The following is a 23,708-nucleotide window of genomic DNA, read 5'->3' as shown; positions in this document are numbered from 1 at the left end:
TTATTTATTTTTGAAATGACCGATCGTTTCGCTAGATAGGACCCTTATTCATCGTCTGGTATCGTTTAAAGCCCTTTGAAGCTGCACTGAAACTGTCATTTGGTCCTTGAAATGTTTGTGTCCTATTGAAGTCCATTATATCGAGAAAAAGCCAGGAATGTTTTTATCAAAAACCTTAATTTCTTTTCGACTGAAGAAAGACATGGACATCTTGGGTGACATGGGGGTGAGTAAATTATCAGCAAAAGTTTTTTTTAAAGTGAACTAATCCTTTAACGTTAATCTTTAATCTTACTAGCTATTTATAACTTATAGAAAGAGTGCAACGTTAGAAAGTTAGCTGCTACATGTATTGCAAAATACATAATGATTTGAGGACCAAGTTTGTAGTCAAAGTATGGGCAGGCCATAGTCAATGTAAAGCATATTGTTGATGTTTCGTCACTATTAGTGAATGTTCCATAACTGTTTATAATCCGCCGTCATCGGTGGTCCTGCTTACTAGCCTGCGCGTTCACGGCAGGCTCCGCTGTGGGGGAGGAGCTGTGGAGGGAGGGCTGTAGCGCAGCAGAGAGGAAGGGGGTTGAACCCTAAGTTGTGCTTGTTCAAATTTTCAGGCTGAGTCAACATTTTCTCAAAACTCCCTACTGCTGCTTTAATGTCTTGTGAATGTTTATTTTAATTTTGGGGATGGACCTAAATATTTCTTGTACAGCACTTTGGTCGACCAAGGTTGTTTTAAATGTGCTTTATAAATAAATTAAACTTGAAACTTGATTTGTGTGTGCTAGATTAAAATTCATTATTAAAGGTGCATAGCGCAAGTGTCTGAGTTTTTGCAGAACTATGCCCCCTCTGGCAACAAGCGAAACTGCAACCAGAGGTGTGCACGCTCATGGACCACACGCACGCTTGCATGAGCACGAGCTGTTCATAACCAAAGGAGCATCAGCCGCACAAATCTTTTGTTTATCTGTCATAATGTCTTCAGAGGTAATAAAGTTATAAATCTGCAAGTCATTTTAAATATATGAAAGGAAAGGCATTTGAGTAAATTACACACTTATGTATTAGGGGAAAACGGGGGTTGTAGAAAACTTCGTTTTTTGTTTCCATCTATCTCCATGTTGAACTGTTTTATGTGTTTACTGTATCCACTTATGATTGTATTATTATGGAAACACGTTCATGAACAATATAAGTTATTACTTTGTAAAAGCTCAAAATAATAATCATACCATACACTAGGGCTGGGGTAAACGATTATTTACTAAACGATTAGTTGGTCGATTATTGTATCGATTAGTCGACTAATTTAACGACTAATTTTTCTGCTGCTTGATTATTAAAAAAACATAATGTATCTACTAACTAGTGTACTGAATCATGATACTATAAGCTGGCTAACGTTAGTCTAATGTTATGTATTTGAACACCGTCATTAGAACTCTATAACTGCCAAAAACGTGTTATTAAAATATTTTTTACAAACATTTTTTATCATAGAGAATGTTTAAATACTAATATCAGCTTACGAGGGAAACGGAGGCGGAGTTAGTGGTGCTTCGGAGGCTGCTACTGCTGGAGATGATTCGGGAGAGGTCTGTGCCCCTTTACCGATCAGAGCGCGCTGACACGGAGTAAAGCCTTGTTTAAACTCGACGCGTCTGCACGAGCACGTAGGTGCGCAAGGCAAAAATGACGCGTTGGGTGCGCAAGACCGGCAAGACCCCATTTCGCTTGGCTGTGTGCACGTCTCACCAGACCGGCACCCAGTTTGCGCGTCTAAATTGCAACTTTTTTTTTTGTTAAGGTTTTGTTTACTGTGTGTGATTCATTTAATGGAAAGCACATTCACTTCTAGTTGTCTTCGTCCTCCATTCTGCAATGTTTTGGTCTCCCACGTGTGGTGGCGAGCTGTACCGCCGGAAACGGTGCAAAAAATAAATAAATAAAGAAGTGTCGACGCAAAAATATGGCGTCAACGTAATTTTGACGTCGAAGCGTCGATATCATCGACGCGCCGCTACAGCACTACCATACACAGTTGGTCAACAACATACACTCAAATGGTCAAGGTAATAAACATTCAAATGGCACTATGACGTTACTGTCAAAGCCAGACAGGCTAATACACTGAAGATTTGCAGGGGTTTAGCCTGTTTTATTGATCTGCTAAGTAGCATATTCCGATAGCAATACATCTTAATTAGGCAGTAATTTTTCCGGTAGGCCAAACACAAAAACATAGTTAGCATCTTTTATGGGATATGTTTTATGTTTCATGTTGTGCTATTCTTCCGAAGACAATTCCTAGTTTATGAGCCTGTTCACTGACAATGGTAGTAAAACCAATTCTGATTGTACATTTATCTAGCTTATGCTAAAGCATTACACATTTTACGCATCGTCATTTGTTGTCATAGATTTGCCGTATCAGACATTAGAGACTGGGCTATATCTTACCGTTTTATCAAGAAAAAAGCCAACTGAGGATCCCGTTTTAGCCCTAGAGCAGACCGGAGATCTCTCCATTTGTTGAAAGCCTTCGCGATTTTGACTCTCGTCTTATTCCGACGCCTGTCTGACTTCAATTTGGCCCTTTTGGTGGCACTACACAAAAGTTTTAATTTCTTTGTCTTACGTGGAGTTTGCGTTGGGGTTTGGAATGGACTACAAGCCGGTCTCTTTGAATCCATCTTCTACTTTTGTCGCTCGAGTTGTCTTCGCTGATACGGAGAACGGCGGCGAATACACAAACATGCCAGACATAGCCAGGTGAGCGTGAACGTGCATGACGTCACGCCCAGTCTCAAATTCCGTTCCCGAATCCCTCTTATTTATTTTACTGTACAGGATTATTGAGGCAATTGCAGTGATCAGAGAAGGGCTCATTCAGCCCATCAGGCAATTGTTTAAACATGTATGGGTTAGAAAAACGGGTATTTTTAACATGAAATGTTGCACAATGCACCTTTAAAAGTCATTATTCACTTTTGCGCATGGTCACTATTGAATTTGGTCTGCACCAGATTTTATGTCAATGAAACTTTTTGCATTTTGTTCTCAGTGTCTTGTAACCAAACACATCAACTTTTAATATGCTTACAGATGTTGTTGTTTCACAAGTAATAGTTCTTAGTACTTTAAAATTCTTAGTACTTTAATTAAAAATTCTTTGTACCGCCAAATATCCAAACCAAAACAGTAAATGTTCTCCTTGAACCATATGACTGAATATATATATTTTAGATTACCTTTTAGAGATGAAGGCTACAAAAAATTGCCTGCGTTAAAGATTCATATGAGCAAAGGGGCCTCCATAATTCAGTAAATGGAAGAGGTATGGAATGACCAATACTCTACCTAGTGTTGGCTGCCAGGCGAAACTGAACAATCAGGGGAGACGGACACTAGAAAGAAAGGTGGCAAGGAACCTGATGGTCACTCTGGTTGAGTTCCAGAGGTCATGTGAGGCGATGAGAGAAATTTGCAGATGGACAACCATCACTGATTGCCCTCTTGGGTTTTATGACAGAATGACCAGACAGAGGCCTCTGCTCAGTGCTGAACACATGAAAGCCTGCTTGGACTTTACAAAAATTTACATAAATTAATTTCAGACTGAAAATTAATGTCTGGAGGACATTTACATTTACATTTATTCATTTAGCAGACGCTTTTATCCAAAGCGACTTACAAATGAAAACAATAGAAGCAGTTAAACTAACAGTAGGACAACAATACGTAAGTGCTATAACCCCACTCAGTTTAATTTTAGTGCAGTTTTTTGTTTTTAATAGAATAGAAGAGAAGAGAAAGTGTTAGTATTACTGAATCAAGTTCTGACGAAAAAGATACGTCTTCAGCAGTTTCTTGAAAGTGGCTACTGACTCAGAAGCTCTGGTTGAGTTAGGCAGATCATTCCACCAAAAGGGATCAGTCATGGTAAAGGTCCGAGAAAGAGATTTTGTGACTCTTTGAGATGGTACCACAAGACGACATTCGCTAGCAGAGTGCAAGTTTCTGGGTGGCACATAAGTCTGAAGTAATGAGTTTAGGTAATAGGGAGCAGTGCCAGTGGTTGTTCTGTAGGCAAACGTCAGTGCCTTGAATTTAATGCGAGCGGCAACTGGCAACCAGTGCAATTTTGTGAGGAGAGGATTGACGTGTGCTCTCTTTGGCTCATTAAAGACTGCTCTTGCTGCAGCATTCTGGATCAATTGTAGAGGTTTGACAGAGCAAGCTGGAAGACCAGCCAGGAGAGCATTACAATAATCCAGTCTGGATAAAACAAGTGCTTGGACAAGGAGTTGTGTAGCATGCTCTGTAAGGAAGGGCCTGATCCTCCTAATGTTGTGAAGGGCAAATCTGCAGGACCGGGCAGTTCTAGCAATGTAGTCTGTGAATTTCAACTGATCATCAATTACAAAGGAGGAAACCAACCATCGCTCATCACCTGCACAACACCATCCCAACAGTGAAGCATGGTGGTAGTAGTATCATGCTTTGGGCTTATTTTTCAGAGACAAGACATATCCAATAAAAACCTGGTTCAGAAAACTCACAACCTTAGACGGGCCAAAGGCTGGCCTTCCAACAGGACAGTGACTATAAGCACACAGCCAAGACAACACAAAAGAGGCATAGTCACCTTTATTTATAAAGCACTTTTTACAATGCAGATTGTTTTAAAGCAGCTTTACAGAGATAACAGGAAAATAATGTTGTAATAAACAGAGCAATTCCAATAGGGTCTTCACACCATCGGTGCTCAGGCCCTAATAATATTGTAAAATATAAAATTAAATGTCCCCAACTAAGCAAGCCAAAAGCCTATGGCGACAAAGTTCAGCCTCTGATCTGGATACGGCCCAGATCCAGCTGATTACAGGAAACCTCGGAATAAACAGAAAGACTAAAATTAGAGTAGATACCATTATTTTTATGATGTAGCTGTCACAGTCCTCGTCTGCACCTGTTTGTCCTTGTCTGCACTACACTACCCAGAATCCTCCTTGTCTCCACACCTGAACTCACTCCCTCACTTACCAGCCTGTTCATCGTTATCTTCATCCGTGTCACCTGTCTTCACCTTGTTATGTTTGATTAGTATCTGTATTTAGTATCCTTCTGTTCAGTTAGTCTTGGTCGGTTCTTGTAATGTTATTGTGTTTTGTGAGTGTACCCTCTGCCTGCCGGTACCTGTTTGTTGTTGCTAGTGATGGCAAGATGAGGCTTCCTGAACCACTGAGACCTCACAGCCCATTGCTTCACCCAAAGGTTCATTACTCGAAGCTTCATTCAGCATTGCTCACTAGCGACACCTAGCCACTGTGCAAAGAAATAGCAGGCAAATTAATTCATTCTGAATCAATGACCCGCCCCCCTCCCGCTCTGTTTTATTTATTCATCTTCTTCTCATTGTTAATGTCTCTGTCTTTCATTTGCAATAAAAAAGAGATCTGCGCAGACATTTGTCCATTGCCTGGGTATGAAATAAAACGTGTATCTTTCTCTGTCTGCATTTACTTGTACAGAGACAACTGTCACACACACAGTTAATTAATTATTTAAAAAAAAATTGGATAGTGACAGTATGAACAACAAAAGTGACTGTGTTGAGTGCAGTGCTTATGGTGGAGGGACTCGAGGGAGTGTAATAAAGTAAACTGCAGTTTGGGGTGGATGAAGGAATTAAGGATTACAATTAGATTTTTATTGAGAAAATGAATTTTTTTGAAGTGTGTTGGGGCTTAGACAATTTCTCTTCTTGGACAAAACCTCTCCAGCCTTGGAAAAATATCCTTTCACAAGGAACAGAGGATGCAGGGGAATGTCAGTGCCAGTGGGTATAAATGAAGATACTGATGCTTCTGTTGAGCCCAGACAGGGGAGGATCTCCTCTTTCTTTCTGGCTCCATTACCATGAAAAAGGAAGATGTCATAAAAAGCAAACAAATCCAAAAGGGCAATCCAAATTAAAAAGCAGTCAAGTCCAGATCCAAACATCTACCAGCAATCCAAATAATCTTATCTAATTAATATAACAAGACTATAATATAGCTACTATAATTAATAATAACAATTATTAATTATTATTAATAACAATTCTAACCTGATATAATGTAATAATATACAGCCCTAACACATATATGACACAATAACGACAATGAGAGTTCTCTCTCTAACACTACTACAAGTGCTTACTACTCCTGATAACACCCACAAGGTGGCGCGAGTTTCGACACTCAGACCGAACCGATGACGTATCCACACAAACCGAGGCCTCGTTTGTCATTAGTCACGTGATCTTCACGTTAACAACACAAGCCTCGAATCGCGGCTTCATCTGGCACGCCCATTTTTGCTCGACACAAGCTCCGACGCCTCGGTTCAAATGTCACATCACTAGTTGTTGCTTTTGAGTAAGTCTTTGAATTGGAGCTTTTTGCCTCAGCCTGTGTTCATCTACACCACAACCGTGACAGTAGCAAGTACATCAAGTGTTATAGGAAGTGTTCCCGGTTCCGGCTGTCCTAATTTATCCTCACCGGGTGGTGTTGGCGCAATGTATAAGACACATGCCTTTGGTGTGAGAGACCTGTGTTCGAATCCACTGTGAGACACCAATGTGTCCCTGAGCAAGACACTTAACCCCAAGTTGTTCCAGAGGCGTGCGACCTCTGACATAGCAATTGTAAGTCGCTTTGGATAAAAGCGTCAGCTATATGAATAAATGTAAATGTATGCAGCCTAATTATCATTTAAGTGATTTGAATAATAGGAATGTAGTGTTCTATGCGTGTGCCAGGTTGAAGAGATGTGTTTTTAATCTAGATTTAAACTGACAGTGTGTCTGCTTCCCGGACAATGTTAGGAAGACTGTTCCAAAGTTTAGGTGCTAAATAGGAAATGCTGCTACCACCAGCAGTCGATTTTGATATTCTAGGTATTATCAACTGGCCGGAATTTTGAGATCGCAATAGACGTGAAGTACTATAATGCGTTAAGAGCTCGCTTAAGTACTGGGGAGCTAACCATTTAGTGCTTTGTAAGTAATCAGCACTATTTTAAAATGTATGCAATGTTTAACAGAGAGCCAATGCAGTTTTTAAATATTGCATTGCAATGCAGCATAGGGAAAAATCTGCAAATTTATGGGTTCAAGTCTAGGTGGCTGGGGCACTCACAGACATTTACAGTCAATACAATTTTCTTTAGATTAATGAGGAAACAAATAAATGTAAAGAATTTTAGTATGAAGCTGCAACAACAAAAAAGTGTGTGTGTGTGTATATATTATTATTATTATTATTATTATATATTTATTTATTTTTGCAAGGCATATTTTTTTTTCTACTCAGAAGAAATTCATATTTTGAATATATGTCTATTCTAGACAGCAAGGAGATTAAATGAGAGAAAATGTAGACTTTAAGTCTCCTACTACTACTGATATACCATAGACCGACCTTAAGAAATAATATTTCCTTTATTTTGGATTAACATTTTTTTTAACATATGTTATGTGACTTAAACATAGCAAATTGGCCATCCTACTTCTGATTTTAAAGACATAATCGCAGCTCTCCATGCTCCTTCAGACCTTTAAAAAGAATTAAATGTTAGGGTTTTCGTATTGGTCAATTGTCTGTAAAATTCTTCCTGCTGTTAAGGTTAGAACATCCAATCTGCCCTATCCATGCTGGTAAAACACTTGAGTCCTTCACCATCGTTGGCACTTTGAAAGGAAGCAGTTAACTTTCCTCTCCAACACAAGACCGCATCTCTGTATATTATTTTTATATTATATTTTACTATATTATTTACTATATTATATTTTTTGTAAATAAATAAGGAATATTTGAGTCTATGTATGTATAATCAATAATTAATCTCTATTATGGTCTCTCTCTTCTCTTTTTCTCATTTCTTATTTAGGAGAATATGTAGTGATGACAACATATTTCCATTTGAAAAGGAAAATTGGCTATTTCGTGATCCAGACGTATCTCCCCTGCATAATGACCGTCATTCTCTCTCAGGTCTCCTTCTGGCTGAACCGGGAGTCTGTGCCAGCACGCACTGTCTTTGGTAAGCTTTTCTTCCCTATTGTTTCTTAAAGGAGCATTTCACCGGTGGGAACATTCATCTTTATTGAAAGTGGTTCATATGTGTAGTCGAAATGTAAAATACATTTCGAATTTGGTGCCTTCTTGACCGAGGAAAGACAGAAAGTAACTTTAGGGTGCTTTTGTATGCAAGACAATAACTCCCACAATGCAACACATTGCAAAGCTCTGCAAGCCACTCACACTAATCCAGAACAGCGTCTATGAGGTATCCGCCTATCAGATAAATCACTCTTCTGTCTACAAGGCTAGCTACCACTAGAGCTTGAAATTCATTTCACACAAAATTTCTAGTTAGTGGCAAACTCATTAGTGAATTATTCCTCATTTGTATTTCTTTCGAAATGGTGAATTATTGCATGATATCGGGATGTTCAGTCAGAACATATATAGTGCGAAACTAGGATGGTTCACATCACAACACAAACGTCCGTGTCCTCGTCTGATTCAGAGATTTCGTCCAGGAGAAATTGCCATCGTTGAAATTCTTTGCAGCAGACGGACTCTATCTCTATGTCCGTAGGCGCACGGTGAGAGCACAGGCACCACCAGTCCGCCCCAGCTCGAGCCAGTCCATACTACTCGTCTTCTCCATCCTGTTCCTCCATCAGCCGCAGCTGCTCTTCGCTATATTGCGACTCATAAAAGTAGCTACGAGCACCTGATTCAAGCATCAGACTTTCAAAATCCTCTTCTTCCATATCATATTGAGTAGCTACATTTCGCCATTGTCATAACTTCACATCTGGCTCCACAGTGCCTGTTAGCTTAGCTTCCAAACAAGATGGAGAATATTGTTTTTATTTACAAGTCCCACCAACTGATCTGTAATAGGTCTGTAGTTTGAGTGGGTCCCACCCCCTGGAAAAATGAGGAGCGAGTGTTTGTAGTCTCAACCCCTCTACAAAGATATGGCATTTCCTGCTTAGAATGACGCAAAATGACGATTTTTACATCATTATAAGCAGGAACTGCAACACTGAAATCCTTATTTCTGCCATCACAGGGGAAAATGAGGGAATAATTCACGACCATTCAAAAATATGACTGGGTTTCTAACGATACAAAGCTTAAAGTAACACCAGGTAACTTTTCAACCTTCATAATATATTTCCAAGTCTCTTGTGATGGTACATCGACTTACAATAGGTTGAATGACACGTCTGCCATAGCCTGACGGGGTCTGTAGCGTTTTTAATCGTACTATTAAACTTCGGGTTTCGGGTAGTAACCGGCGAACAAAGAGAACTACAAAACTCGACTGCTTTACGGCATATACGTCACTTCCACCTCCACCCCCACTTCCTTAAAATCGCAGGGCTGTCAAGTAAGTGTCACGCATTGAGCGTGACAGTCACTCATTTCGGTCTTTTGTCACGCTCTCCCGCCACACATTGTATTTCTCACGCTGAAAAACTATTTGTAATATATTTAATATGCCGCAGCGCCCAAAACTCTGGCCGCGCCGCTCACACTGTGGAACAGGCATGAATTCAAGCGCGTCTCCTCTGGTGTTGTTCGTCTGGTGTTGTTAGCCAATCAGAAAATAGCCCTATGGTATCTGGGTAACATTTAACGCAACAACCAATGACACCCTGTAGTCTGGGGTGTTTTTTTGTCTGCCTGACTATGTTACGGAAGCTATCTTATCCTCCGTTTATCTTCATGAATCAGGTAATGATTATTTGTCTTGCCTCAAGCTATAATGCAAATCGATTTGTAAAATTTGGAGATTTATTTATGGTAGCTTGATATTATAATATTGACGATACATGGTTATTATATACCACTCAAACATTGCATTGAAGTATCATATAGATTCAGTAAAACGGTAACCAATAGACTAGGCTACTATAATGACACTGGCTTGTAAACGTGATCATCGCGATCATTTGTCGTTAGAAAAAAAATAAAACCCATGAAATTATATTCATATGACATGCTGAAATATATGCCACTGTACCTGGGATGAAGACATTTCACACGCGACGCAAGCAGAACACCTGCATGTGACCTCCTACGGTGTTCAGGGCTATCATGGTTGTCAACAAATGCACGATGACAGAGTTTACGACAGTAGTAGAGGACAATACTGTTTCCCAACTGTAGGGGGACCCCGAGAGCAAAAGTTACCTGGTATTACTTTAATGCAAATGGGTGAAGTGTCCCTTTAATGCACAAATGTGCTCTGCAAGTTATTGCGCAATCACATCCAACATAGAGTTGATGTTTAAATTGAGACTACATTAAAACATGCTGCGCCTTAAATTTGTAGAGATGCTTTTGTTTTTTCATTGTTTTTATTTGTCATCATGAAACAGCGAGAAGCATTCAGTAAACGATTGCATCAAGGATTAAAAGTTTACCATGTACATTCCCTGAGAGGCCCCAAACCTGGATAGTGATAGATTCTGTTTTGACGGTGCCGGAATCACATGCTTGACCTGTAATTACCTCAGCGACTACACAAGCACCTAATTAATTACAGATAAGATTAACCTAAACCTGGAGTGAAATCGAGTCAAAAAGTGATGCTGACAGGACAGGAAAGGTAAAAAAAAAACCAAAAGTATTGCAACTGTTGTTTTATCTGATTATGGTGGTGGTTGTGTCATTTTGGGATTTCTTTTTTTCAAACGTGCTGTTACGAATAGATTAAACCTCTACTCCAATAGAAAGAAAATACCCACAATAATTAACAGGAATCCTATCAATAAGATCCCTGGAGTACCCAGTCACCAGTAAAAGTAGATTTATTAAACAAGAGTAAATAAGGAGCAACATAAGCTTCGGGAGGGGGCAAAGACAAAACAAATAACAAAACAAAGCTAACTAATTTTGCAATACTAACCTGGAAATCTGATGATAAACAAAAAGTACAAAAGCTTCCCTCCCTACTTAACATAAACAGGAGAAAACGTATAATAAAGCACGTCTGAAGCATGTGTGAAACTAGACCATTTCTGATTGGTGTGACAATCATCAGCCTGCTGTAAACTTGGATACGTAGTAATGCCCCTGATCGACGAGACATTTGCAAACTATATGGCGGGTGGGGGGTGCATTGACTCTAAAAGCACCGGCACTGCCTACCAAGCCGCTGAAGAACACTTCATGCTTGAACACCAGGGCATATGCGGCAGGGCATACGTGGCAGCAGGTCAGACTGGTGCTTCACTGCACACCATGGCAGTGCTCCAAGCTTACCAGGCTGATCTGCTGAAATACTTGGATCAGGGTTTTTCCCCTGATGCGGTATCCGAGCTGCGCCACACCACAGACATGGATTTTCACGGTAGGTTGATGGCGGCGATGGTGGCAATGGAGAGACACCTGTGGCTAAACCTGGGGGATATCGGGGAGATAGAGAAGGGATTTTTTTTTCTATGATCCCGTGCAGGCGGTAATGGGAAAGTTCAGAGAGGTGAGGACGCATTTGCGGCATTTAAATCATGCATTCTGCTCCTAGGGGCCCCTTGCCCGTCCTGGATTGAGAATCACAGACAGGGCCAGAGGGCTATCGTTACCTCGTCAGAGGAGGAGTAGGTCACAGAGATGGCGCGACCAGAGGAAAAGGAAGCAGGATTTGAGGGAAGTGATCCAGCACAGGTGTTCCCAGCACCAGTGAAGCGATACCTCCCTCTGAGAGTCTGCACATCTACCCTTCTCCTCTTCCTTTTTCCTTCCCTCTGTGCCCTTCTTCCCCCATAGGTGCTCATAACATCAGGCCTGAGGCTGGGCCAATGATAAGTGTGTTCCATCATTTGGAAGCCCGGCGCCGGGCTTGGTAGTGAGTGCACCCTTTCTGGCTGTAAGGGTATGGCAGGCCTTATTTACATAAATGCCTCCTCTTTTGAAGACACAGGTTGAGCTTTGCAGGTCACTTAAAGGGCATCTATTATGCCCCTTTTTACAAGATGTAATATTGGTATCGGGTGTCCCCGGAACGTATTTGTGAAGTTTCAGCACAAAATACCCCACAGTTAATTTATAATACCCATTTGAAAATGTCATTTTTGGGGCCTGTTTTAAAAATAGCTGTTTTGGTGTGTACCACCTTAAATGTAAATGAGCGGCATATCCCCGCCCTGGCTTTGGATGAGGGCGTAACTTTCATACCTATGGCAATAAACAGTCGGTAGAAACAGAATGGCTGAAAGTGAGAGACCCGCTGTTTTGTATGGCATTCAGCCGTATATGTTTGAACCGGAAGATGACCCAGATGATGAAGAGACTCCGGCAGAAGAAACACAAATGAGAATGGACCAGGACGTCTTGGAATAGTTATTTGATACATTTATGTACTTATAGAGTTGTAATCGCGTCCCCTTTGCAAATATGGATGTGCAACACACACACAGACACACACAAACTGTGATAACATTGGCGCAACTTTTTGAAACTACAAACACAAATACTGTGATAACGTTTGCAACGTACAAACGAAATTACATTTATGTGATGTTTCTGTCTGCACGCCAATATCCCTCGTTCTACAGCTTCGTGTCGATGTGCTGGCCTTTGTATAAACATAGCAATTTTGATGTCTTTACAGAAAACATGCACAGTTTTTAAAACAATATATTTTAAAAAATATTTATAAACGTGTGGTTACACACTATACAAACAAGGTTTAAATTGAATACACAGACGTCCTACGACGACGACAACAACTTTAGACGCATTTGTTGCTGAATTGGCTGACATCGACTGAAATGACTAATTGCTCAAAATCATAAAATACACTTACTTCTACTGGAGGTGACGTTGGATCGCGAACAGTAGGCAACGATCCACACTTGAGGATTAACTTTGAAGCAAGACCTGCTGTGAATTGACCCTCGTTCACAAAACAGTCAGTCAGAAAATGATTCGCGCGAACATAAACGTATTTTGGAAGTTTAAGTGGCGCCTTTCCTTCGTAAATAAAATCCATCCACTGCGTTTTCAGTGGCTCTGATGTCGGAAGTAAGTGAAAACTACTATGTACATTATTACATCCCACAACAGGACACTTATGTTTCTTAGGAGACATTTTCGACAAGGCAGCACAAATCGTCAGAACACCGGCTGTCGTTGAAACAATGGAGGATGGTGTACAGATCACCGAGAGCGGGGTCTATGCCAAAACCACAGTGTCAATCAAACCACGTCGGTGGGGCTTGCGCAATTTTACGTCAAATTGCACCGGATCTTAGAACAGCTCGTTCTGAGACAGTGCTTATGATTTATTGAGATTGTAAAAAAAACACTGGGTGGATTTTTATCATTCTAGGGTGGTTTTGCTCACACACATTTATGTTCAAACACCATGTAAAAGTGAATTTTGCATAATAGGTGCCCTTTAAACACAGTGAAAAAGTTATAGCAACCTCAGCTCTCTATTAAAAAGGGAATAAGGGTATGTTTGTTCATCGTATCAGAAAAATATGAAAGGGGCAAAATTGAACTTGGGCCCTGGAGCTTCCATTTTTTAGGGAAGCTTATTGTGACACCCTTACTATATGCCTCCTCTCAACTAAGTGTCATTTATGAGGTTCTTTACATGGTGGGTACCATTAGAACGAAACACATCACCTGTGAGTAACTTTGCCTCCTCTCAATTAGAGAGTCATTTTACTAAGGCCTTCCCTCATCTGAGCTCCAGATAATTTAGATGGCAAGCGTTTGGCCCTCTAAAGAGAGGGCTGCCTTGATAATCATAATGTTTGACTGAGTTGGCTTTCTCTCGTTTAAGTCAAGTCAAATCACCTTTATTTATATAGAGCTTTTTACAATGCAGATTGTTTCAAAGCAGCTTTACAGATATAACAGGAAAATAATGTTGTAATGATTTTGTTAAATATAGAATTAAATGGCCCCAACTAAGCAAGCCAAAAGCCAATGGCGACAAAGGAGAAGAAAGGCGAAAAAACAGGGTCAGTCGGGGGGCCAGTTCTCCTCTGGCCAACGAACGAACAGTGTATGATTATGATTCAGGCAGCATTACAGGTCAGAAGTCAGATTGGATCGGAACATTATATTATGCAGTTCATCTGGTTGAAGATCGGAGTCATCTCGCCGGTATGGGGACGAGGTTGTTGAGGATCAGTGCCGATGGCTGTCATGTCGATGAGGCCTTCACAGCGGAGAGTCTAGTTGGCACTTCAGGGATGCGTTGTGGTCGTGTCTAGGCGCAGGTCCACCATCTGATCTGGATACGGCCTGGATCCGGCTGATTACATCATCCGTACTAGGTCCAGGGTGTGACCATGTATATGTGTAGACTCATTTATCCATTGCACTAAGTTAAAAGACTCAATGATACTTAGAAACTCCTTCGAAAGGGAGCTAGATGGACAGCAGACATGGATAATAAAATTCCCAACTAATAAAAACATAATCATAATTTGTAGTGATGTACCCCATCAGTTCAGTAAATTCAGTAATAAAATCTTTAACCATGTGTGGAGGGGGATACAACAACAACTAACAGAATGGGGCCATTCCAGAAACCATCTGACAGCGAATAAAGTTTTAAGACTGTCACCAAACCGCCTCCTCGACCATTTTGCCGGGGAGAATTAAAGAATGAGCAGTCATTTGGGACCAGTTCAGAAAAAGGATTTAAATCTCCTACCTGTGTCCAGGATTCAGTAATTCAGAAAAGAAAAAAGTGACCGTCATTTAAAATTCAGTGGAGAAAAAATCATTCAACAGAAGATCTTGTTTGCCAGGGAACGAGCATTTATTAGAGCCATTTTCGGTGAACTGATGACACTGGAAGTGGCCGGGACTTTATGGGATTAATATCCTGCCATGATTCAAAACTGAAAATAAAGTTCTGAAAGGTTGAAACTAAGTGTTCGAAAACTCAAAATCTTACAAAAAAAAGTTTTGCAAGATCGAAACATAAGTTCCCTTTCGAGGGAACTCAACACTGCGTCGAGAATCGACACTTTGGGGACGCTCCCTTAGCGTGCGCCTCTGAAGTAAGAATGAAACTAATCCAATCCTGATTGGTGTTGCGTCGTGATGTAACATGTGACGGCATAACCGGATGCATAAAAGTGACGCTGACACACACACACATCAGCTTTAGCTCTTCAGCAAGCGCTCTCTGTGAAACTGTCTGTCTTATTTGGTGTTGTTTGTCTGTGCAAAGCTCTGTATTATGGCGAGTGAACAATACACTAAGTGTGTGCACCCCTGCCCAAGATAATATATATGCCACGGGTGGGGACATGCATCAGCTGTGTGTGTGTGTATTGTTTAGGGGCGCAGCACGCACTGTCAGCTCTCGAGAGGGCTGCCTGTGCACACTGTGAAGCACTTCCTATTAGAGTGCTGCGCTCCCGCTTAGCTATATTATTTCCTGATGATGGCCAGGCTCACGATCCCCGCGGTTCGGGTCCCGCGTCCATTGAGGCGGCGCGACGGCTTAGATCGTGGAGATCGCAGAAGGATCTCGCGGATGAGAACGAGACTGCTGAGGCACGTTTTCTCTCATCATCCGCAGATTCTATGACACTCGTTCACGACGCAGAAGCCCGCGATGCGGCTTCTTCTGCCCGTGACGAGTGCCCAGTGCTCGAGCTATCTGTTTATAAGGAAGTAGATGAGCTCAGCATCGGGAATGACCAACATGAGTCACACTCGCCGGGTTATGTTTCTGCTTATGTAGAGCTCGTGGAGGTTGTGATGCGTGCGGTGGCCAGACTAAATAAATATATAAATAAATATATTTATATATATAAAATATATTTGCTGGCCACAAAATAAGCAGGATGATCCCCGTCAAAATGAACTAGACGAGAGATTCCTGCAGCACCGTTCACAACCTCAGGGCCGGGGCTTACTGTTTTTCCCAGATCTTTATAAAAATATAAATATATATGTGTAGATCCTGGGAAAAACCCCATTCTTTAGGTATCTCACCACATTCATTATATGTTTATTCGAATGTGGTGGGTGCGAGAGAGTCGGGGTATGGCAAGTTGCCGCAGATGGAGGAAGCTTTAGAGTGCTATCTTTCTCCTGATCCGGCATCTTCACTTTAAGCCCCTGCGCTGCCCAACAAACCGTGCAGGGACACCTCTGCACTGGTTGGCTGGGCTTATATGGTGCAGGAAATCGATGTTGCTCTTCCGCCGTTAAAAACGTTTCGGGACACATTGGTTTCCAGCGAACGCAGGCTGCACTGTCCGCCCCACATTTTTGCGGCCAGGCAGCATTCGCGTTCGCCAATCGAGAATCTTTTTCGGTCCAGCCCTTCCGGAAACCCGCTTCAGGGGGTCGAGAACGAAACCCGATTAATACCCGAAGCCAGGCTCGAGAGCCTGGTTCCTTTGGTAAAATATTTAGAAAAGAAAAGGTCAGGCTGGTGCGTGTCTGCACTCTAGGACGATTTTGCAGGCGTACCAGGCCGATCTTCTTAAAGATCTAAGTGAGGCAAATGTTTCCTGTTGGCCGCTCCGCTATCTCCTTCTGGCCTGTTTTCCAACGCTGTCACTACAGTCGTTGACAGGTTTCAGGAAGCAAAAAAAAAAAAAAAGAGAGCGTTGCCTCTAGAGGCCCTCCTGCGGGAGTTTGGCAAACAGAGGAAGCACTCTCAACCGAAGTCCTCCAGCCAGAAGGGTGACCTGAAGGCCGTCCTTCAGGCGAAAAGGTCCTAATTGTAGGACCTCTGAGGGCTGCCCCCCCGCTGTGGAACAATCGAGGTTGTTCTAGCAGCAGGTGCCCTCAGGGTAGAAGATGTTGTCACGCCGTCTTTGGTGCTTCGGGCCGCATCGATTTCCAGCGAACGCACTCCGTGGCGTTCGCCCCAAAAGCTTGCAACAGGGCACCGACTATGGTCACAAAATCTGTATCGACTTTTATCCTGCCGGTCCTCCGCTTCAGGAAGTCGAGAATAGTGCTCGGAAAACACCCGAGGCCAGTCTCGAGGGGCTGGTTCCCTTAGTAGATTTTGTAGAAGAATGGCAACGCCTTCAGAATATATCTCTATGGGTACAGATTGCAGTTCGGTGCCCGACCTCCCTAGTTTGCTGGGGTGGTACCGACTGCAGTGATTCCAGAACAGGCTCGGGTTATGGAACAAGAGGTACAGACTCTACTGGAATTTAGGGGCCATAGAATGTGTTCCCCTACCAGACAGAGAGTCCGGGTTTTACAGCCGGTACTTTATAGTTCCAAAGAAGGATGGCGAACTGAGGCCAATTTTAGATCTAGGGCTTTTGAATCGTTCTTTGAGTAGATTCAGGTTCAAAATGCTTACTATTCCCATTATCGTGAGCCATATCAGATCCGAGGACTGGTTTGTCACGATGGATCTAAAAGACTCTTATTTCATGTCTCCATCCTTCCATGTCACAGGAGGTTCCTGAGGTTGCTTTCGGGGGCGAAGCATACCAATATCGGGTTCTTCCGTTCGGCCTAGCACTCTCTCCCCGCACGTTCACAAAGTGTATGGATGCGGCTCTGGCTCCACTGAGGCTTCAGGGCATCCGTATACTGAATTACATCGGCGACTGGCTCATATTGGCCCAGTCTCGAGAAATGGCAGTTCGGCATCGAGATGTCGTCCTTGGCAACATTCAGAACCGGGGGTTGAGGCTCAACACTAAGAAAAATGTGTTGGACCCAGCTCAGAAGACTACTCTTCTGGGCGTGGTATAGAATTCGGTTACGATGCGGGCACGTATGTCTCCCGCTCGTATCGAATCCATCCTGGCCATGGTGTCCGGGATAAAGCTAGGCCAGGCCATCACTGTAAAGCAGTTTCAAAGACTGCTGGGCCTCATAACAGCGGCATCCAACATAATTCCTTTGGGCCTGTTTCACATGAGGCCCCTTCAGTGGTGGCTCAAAGCCAAGGGGTTTTTCCCCAAGGGGAATCCGTTCCATATAATAAAGGTTACGCGCAGATGCCTTCGTTCCCTATTAATATGGAAGAAACCTTGGTTCTTGTCCCAAGGGCTAGTGGTAGGGGCGTCATGACGCCGGGAAACTGTTTCGACAGACGCTTCCCTCGCTGGCTGGGGCGCTGTCTCGGACGGCCGCTTTGCCAGGGGTCTGTGGCAGGACCATCATCATTCTTGGCATATAAATTGCCTAGAGATGTTGGCTGTGTTCAGGGCTCTGAGGAGCTTCCTCACAGACATCAAAGGTTACCACGTCTCAGTGGTAGCTTATCTAAACCGACAAAGAACACTCAGATCGCGCCCTCTATCCAGATTGGCGCATCAGATCATTTTATGGCCCCAAGGGAAAATATTATCTATAAGAGCAATATATGTCCCGGGGGATCTGAATCAGGGAGCGGACATCCTGTCGAGGCAGGGGCTGAGGCCCGGGGAATGGAGACTCCATCCAGAGGTGGTGGAGTTCATATGGCAGAGGTTTGGACCAGTGGAAGTGGATCTGTTTGCGTCTCGAGGGACGTCCATCCCACTGTCCACTTTGGTTCTCCCTCACTCATCCAGCCCCGCTGGGGTTGGATGCCATGGTACAGGCCTGGCCGAGGCTTCGCCTGTACGCTTTTCCCCCCGATCGCTCCGCTCCCGGGGGTCCTGGAGAGGGTCCGTCAGGAGGGCATCAGTCTTCTTCTGATAGCCCTGTTTTGGCCAGCCCGAGTATGGTTTTCAGACTTAATTTCACCCCTGATAGCTCCGCCATGGCAGATTCCTCTGAGGAGGGGTCTGTTGTCTCAGGCGGAGGGCACTATATTCCATCCTCATCCAGAGCTGGGCTCAGTACCTAGATGCTGGTCTATCATCTGGGGTGGTCGAAACCATACTTATCTCTAGGGCTCCGTCTACTAGGAGATTATATGGCCTCAAGTGAAATATTTTTCTACTTGGTGTAGAGAACTTGAGTTAGACCCAGTTAACTGCCCAATGGCTTCAGTTCTGGAGTTTGTTCAAGATTGTTTCTCTGCGAATCTCTCCCCTTCCACACGCAGGGTGTACGTGGCTGCCATTGCGGCGTTCCATGCACCACTATATGTTGGGCCTTTAGGGAGGCACCAACTGGTCATACTATTTCTCCATGGTATTGGAGGATGAGACCGACAGTCAGGTCCAGGGTTCCTTCCTGGGACCTGGCGGTGGTTCTCGAAGGGCTATCCCTGGCTCCCTTCGAATACCTCCAGTCGGCTTCGCCTAGGACCTCACGTTCAAGATAGCCTTTCTCTTAGCTATTTCTTTAAAGAGACTGGGAGATCTCCAAGCCCTGGCATTATCGCCCGTTTGCTTGGGGTGTGCCCCCGGCGGAGTTAAGGCCATCCTGCATCCGAGACCCAGCTATGTGCCTTAAGTGCAATTTATCATGGCTAGGTCCATGGTCCTGCAAGTATTTCATCCTCCACCTCATGTGTCGGCAGAAAAGGAGAGGTTCCTTGCTCTGCCAGTCAGAGTTCCGAGTATTACCTTGAGAGGTCCTCTTCTTGGAGGAGGTCGGACCTACTGTAGTGTGTTTTGGATCACCTATTAGGGGCTCCCGGCTATACAAACCATAAGTAGGCCTACAAGGTGCGGAATTTTCCTTCACCTTTGGCCGTTACGGCTCATTCTACTAGAGGCATGGCGTCCTCTAGGGCCCTCCTTTCGGGAGTTCCCATCAAGGAGATCTGTGAGGCAGCCGGTTGGGCTACCCCACACACTTTTGTTAGGTTCTATGGTCTGCACCTCCCTAGTACGCTTGGCGCACACGTGCTCTTGTCCTAGCTGAGGGCCTGAATCAGTTTCACTCCGGGGCAGGCCTGTTTTCGGTGCGTGGCTTAGTGGGCATTCGTTCCCCAAAGTGTCGATTCTCGACGCAGTGTTGAGTTCCCTCGAAAGGGAACGTCTCGGGTTATGACTATAACCCTTGTTCCCTGAGAAGGGAACGAGACACTGCGTCGTCCTGCCACGCCCCTCGAGGCCTTAGAGCGTCTTGCTTCATCGCGGAGCTGATGTGTGTGTGTGTCAGCGTCACTTTTATGCATCCGGTTATGCCGTCACATGTTACATCACGACGCAACACCAATCAGGATTGGATTAGTTTCATTCTTACTTCAGAGGCGCACGCTAAGGGAGCGTCCCCAAAGTGTCGATTCTCGACGCAGTGTCTCGTTCCCTTCTCAGGGAACAAGGGTTATACTCATAACCCGAGACGATTTGCAAGCTTGCAAAATGTAAAAAAATAAAAATATCTCTTTAAACATTATGTTGTTTTTGAGATTTCCTTCTTCAGAACTGCAAAAAAAAATTTACAATGTTGTGCAAACAAATTTTGAGAGTTTCAAATTTGTCAGTGTTCTCCCACTGTATTAGTTTGTTTTCCAGGTTTGAAACCTTGTAAATGGTGATCTGAAAACTGGTGTGCGAATGTGTGAAAAAAAGTTTTGAAACTCTGAAAACAGAGTTTTGCAGGCTTGCAAAGTGGTAAAAAAAATGTAAATCTCTGCAAACATAATTTTGTTTTTGAGTTTTCCTTCTTCAGAAGTGCAACACTCTTTTTTACGGTGTTGCGCAATAATTTTTTCAGAGTTTCGAATGTCACTGTTCGCCCAGTGTTTAGTTTGTTTTCCAGATTTGAAACCTTGTAAATGGTTATCTGAAAACTGGTGTGCGAATAGATGAAAAAAAGTTTTTAAACTCTGAAAACTGAGGTTCGAAAGGGCAAAACTTATCACATTACATTACATTTGCACTCCTATTGCAGACTATTTTTTCAGAGCTGAGTTTACAACACCCACTTTGCGGAGATACACCCACACAGTTGCGAGCTTGCGACTCACGTGATTTGTGGCAGCTTTGTCACGCTCTCTGCTCTGAAACTCTGAAACTCAGACTGAGCGAAAATTAAGCTTTCCTCGCAACTTAAAAAAAAGCCTGGAGGGAGGGCCTTCTGCTCTTGGCCAATGCTTTGCTGTCTGCTGACGTAGAGTCCAATCACAATGCGCGCAACATCGCATAAGGTACATGAAGTCACGACTGAAATTATTAGTCACTCTTTCGCGAGTCTTTTCACTCTTTTTTCACCTATTCGCACACCAGTTTTCAGATCACCATTTACAAGGTTTCAAATCTGGAAAACAAACTAAACACTGGAAGAACAGTGACAAATTCGAAACTCTGAAAAAATGATTGCACAACACGTAAAAAAGAGTGTTGCACTTCTGAAGAAGGAAAACTCAAAAACAAAATTATGTTTGCAGAGATTTAATTTTTTTTACCACTTTGCAAGCCTACAAAACTCTGTTTTCAGAGTTTCAAAACTTTTTTTCACACATTCGCACACCAGTTCCCCTTCAGGGACTACCGCTGCGTGAAATTGCAGTGGGAACGCCCTCAGCGTGACGCGTCTGAAGCATGAATGAAATCAGTCAATGGAGAGAATGAGCGTACGGCGAGTGACGTCATCGACCAGGAAGCTATAAATATCCCCTGAGTACACAACACGCCAGCTTTTAGTTACTTCAGCAGCTCTGTGTGTGTCTGAATCTGTCGATTGTGTTTGTCTGTTTTGTCAGGAGTTTTCACTATATATATTTTATATAAAAAAACCAATATGAGCGAGCAGTATAAGAAGTGTGTTCCCCCCCTGTACTCGGCACATCACGGGTGGGGATTCACACGAGCTAAGTGTGGCTTGTTTGGGAGTGCAGCAATGCCCAGTCGGCTCTCGAGGGAGTCGATTGTCAGCATTGCGAGCGTTTTCCCTTGAGAACTCTGCGCTCGCGGCGATCGCTCTTCGAGGAGAGTGATTTGCTGCGAGCTCCCCGAGGCTCGGGTCCCGCTTCTGTTGAGGCAGAGCGGCGGCGCTTGTCTTGGGGCTCGCAGATGGATCTCGCTGGCGACGTTGAGACGGGCTCCGCCCTATCTCAGATATCTCCGACGAGATCTAGTGCCTCTCACCCGGCTCTGGAAGCACGCGCTGCAGCGGTTACTTCTGCCCGGGTGGAGGCACATGATGATGTTGAATTGAGATTTTCCAGTTCTGAGGAGCTGGATGTCGAAATTTTATTATCAGAGAAAACTAGTTTATCACATTATACTGCAAATGAAGAAGGTTTGATGGATGTATTATCTCGGGCTGTTGAAAAGCTAAAAAAAAAAAATAAATAACAGTATCGAGTGGCCAGCTGATAGACAGGTTTCTAGAATTAAAAGCAATCTAGATGATAGATTTCTGTCTGCACGACCTCAACCTTCTAGCCGGTGCTTACCGTTCTTCCCAGATCTTCATGCTGAGTTTTCAAAGACCTGGGTTAGACCGGTTTCAAGCAGAATTTACACAAATCAGTCCAATGCTTATGGTAACATTGTTGGTGCTAAATCTGCTGGTTATGTGACGATACTGTAGGCGGAGGAGACGCTTGCGAGCTATCTCTCTCCTGCTTCATCGTCTTCACTTAAAGCACCGGCTCTTCCACCAAAAAATAAATAAATAAATAAATAAATATATATACCTCTGTGCTGGTGGGGAAGGCTTACTCGGTGGCTCGGCAGGCGGCTGCATGTTTGCATACGATGACTTTTATGCAGGCTTTTCAGGCCGACCTGCTCAAAGGAAATCTGAGGGGGGTCCCCGCCGAGAGAGACTTGCGTTCACCTCCCTTAAGGGTGCCCTGTCTCTCCCGGCGCCCTCAGGGGCCCGTCCTACTAACCCTGCCGAAACAGGGCGTAGAAGGGTCTGGCGAGTGCTTTCCCGAGGGACGCTCGCCGCCTCTAAGGAGGGTTCTAGTGTGTTCAGACCAGTCGTTCCCTGCCGGTGCGCCGTTACAGGGCACTGTGTCTGTCACGCAGAATGTTCAACCAGAGCAAAGTCTTTCGTCGAGTTCGTCTTCAAAAAGAGCACAGCAGAAGCGGAGTGTCACGTCTCGTGCCCCCCTGCAGAGAAACTGGAGGGACGAGGCGGGGTGCTCTCCGGCGCGGCCTTCTCGGGGCAGGACTGATCTGAGGACAGTCATTGTCGCCAGAAAGGCCGCGTCGAAAAAGTCCTGACGGGCTGAACGTCAGGACTCTGAGGGTGGTCCCCATCGGGAAAAAACTTGAGTTCACCGCACAAAAACACGGTGCCCTGTCTTTCTCGATGCCCTCAGGGGTCTGTTCTACTAACCCTGCCTATACAGGGCGTAGAGAGACTCGGCGAGCGATTTCCCGAGGGACGCTCGCCCCCTCCAAGGAGGGTTGTGGAGTGCTCAGACCAGCTGTTTCCTGCCAGTATGTTACAGGGCGCTGTGTCTGTCACTCGGGATGTTCATCCGGAGGCCAGCCTCGAGAGGCTGGTTCCCTTAGTAGAGTTCCTGGCGGAATGGGTCCCCCACCCAGCAGGGAGTTAGGATACTACTTCATCGAAAAAAAAAAAAATCCTGACGTGCTGAACGTCAGGGTTCTGAGGGTGGTCCCTATCGTGAAAGACCTGAGTTCACTGCACAAGAACACGGTGCCCTGTCTTTTCCGATGCCCTCAGTGGTCTGCTCTACTAACCTTGCCTTCACAGGGCGTAGAGAGACTCGGCGAGCGATTTCCCGAGGGACGCTCGCCCCCTCCGAGGAGGGTTGTGGAGTGCCCAGACCAGCTGTTCCCTGCCAGTACGTTACAGGGC

The 23,708-nt window shown here is 44.0% G+C and overlaps 1 protein-coding gene across 1 annotated transcript in view; it reads left to right on the top strand.

Moving 5' to 3' along the window:
• gabra3 (gamma-aminobutyric acid type A receptor subunit alpha3) overlaps nucleotides 1–23,708 on the top strand; it is a 725,881-nt gene that overhangs the window by 524,239 nt on the left and 177,934 nt on the right. The window contains exon 8 of the mRNA XM_077197385.1: nucleotides 7,945–8,097. Coding sequence (XP_077053500.1) covers nucleotides 7,945–8,097 — 153 coding nt within the window. The remainder of the gene's footprint in view (nucleotides 1–7,944; nucleotides 8,098–23,708) is intronic.

Source organism: Siphateles boraxobius, unplaced genomic scaffold (assembly GCF_051911475.1).
Source record: "Siphateles boraxobius isolate OS27281-9 unplaced genomic scaffold, OSU_SipBor_1 11, whole genome shotgun sequence".
Lineage (NCBI taxonomy): Eukaryota > Metazoa > Chordata > Actinopteri > Cypriniformes > Leuciscidae > Siphateles > Siphateles boraxobius.
This window is presented reverse-complemented; position numbering and strand designations above follow the sequence as displayed.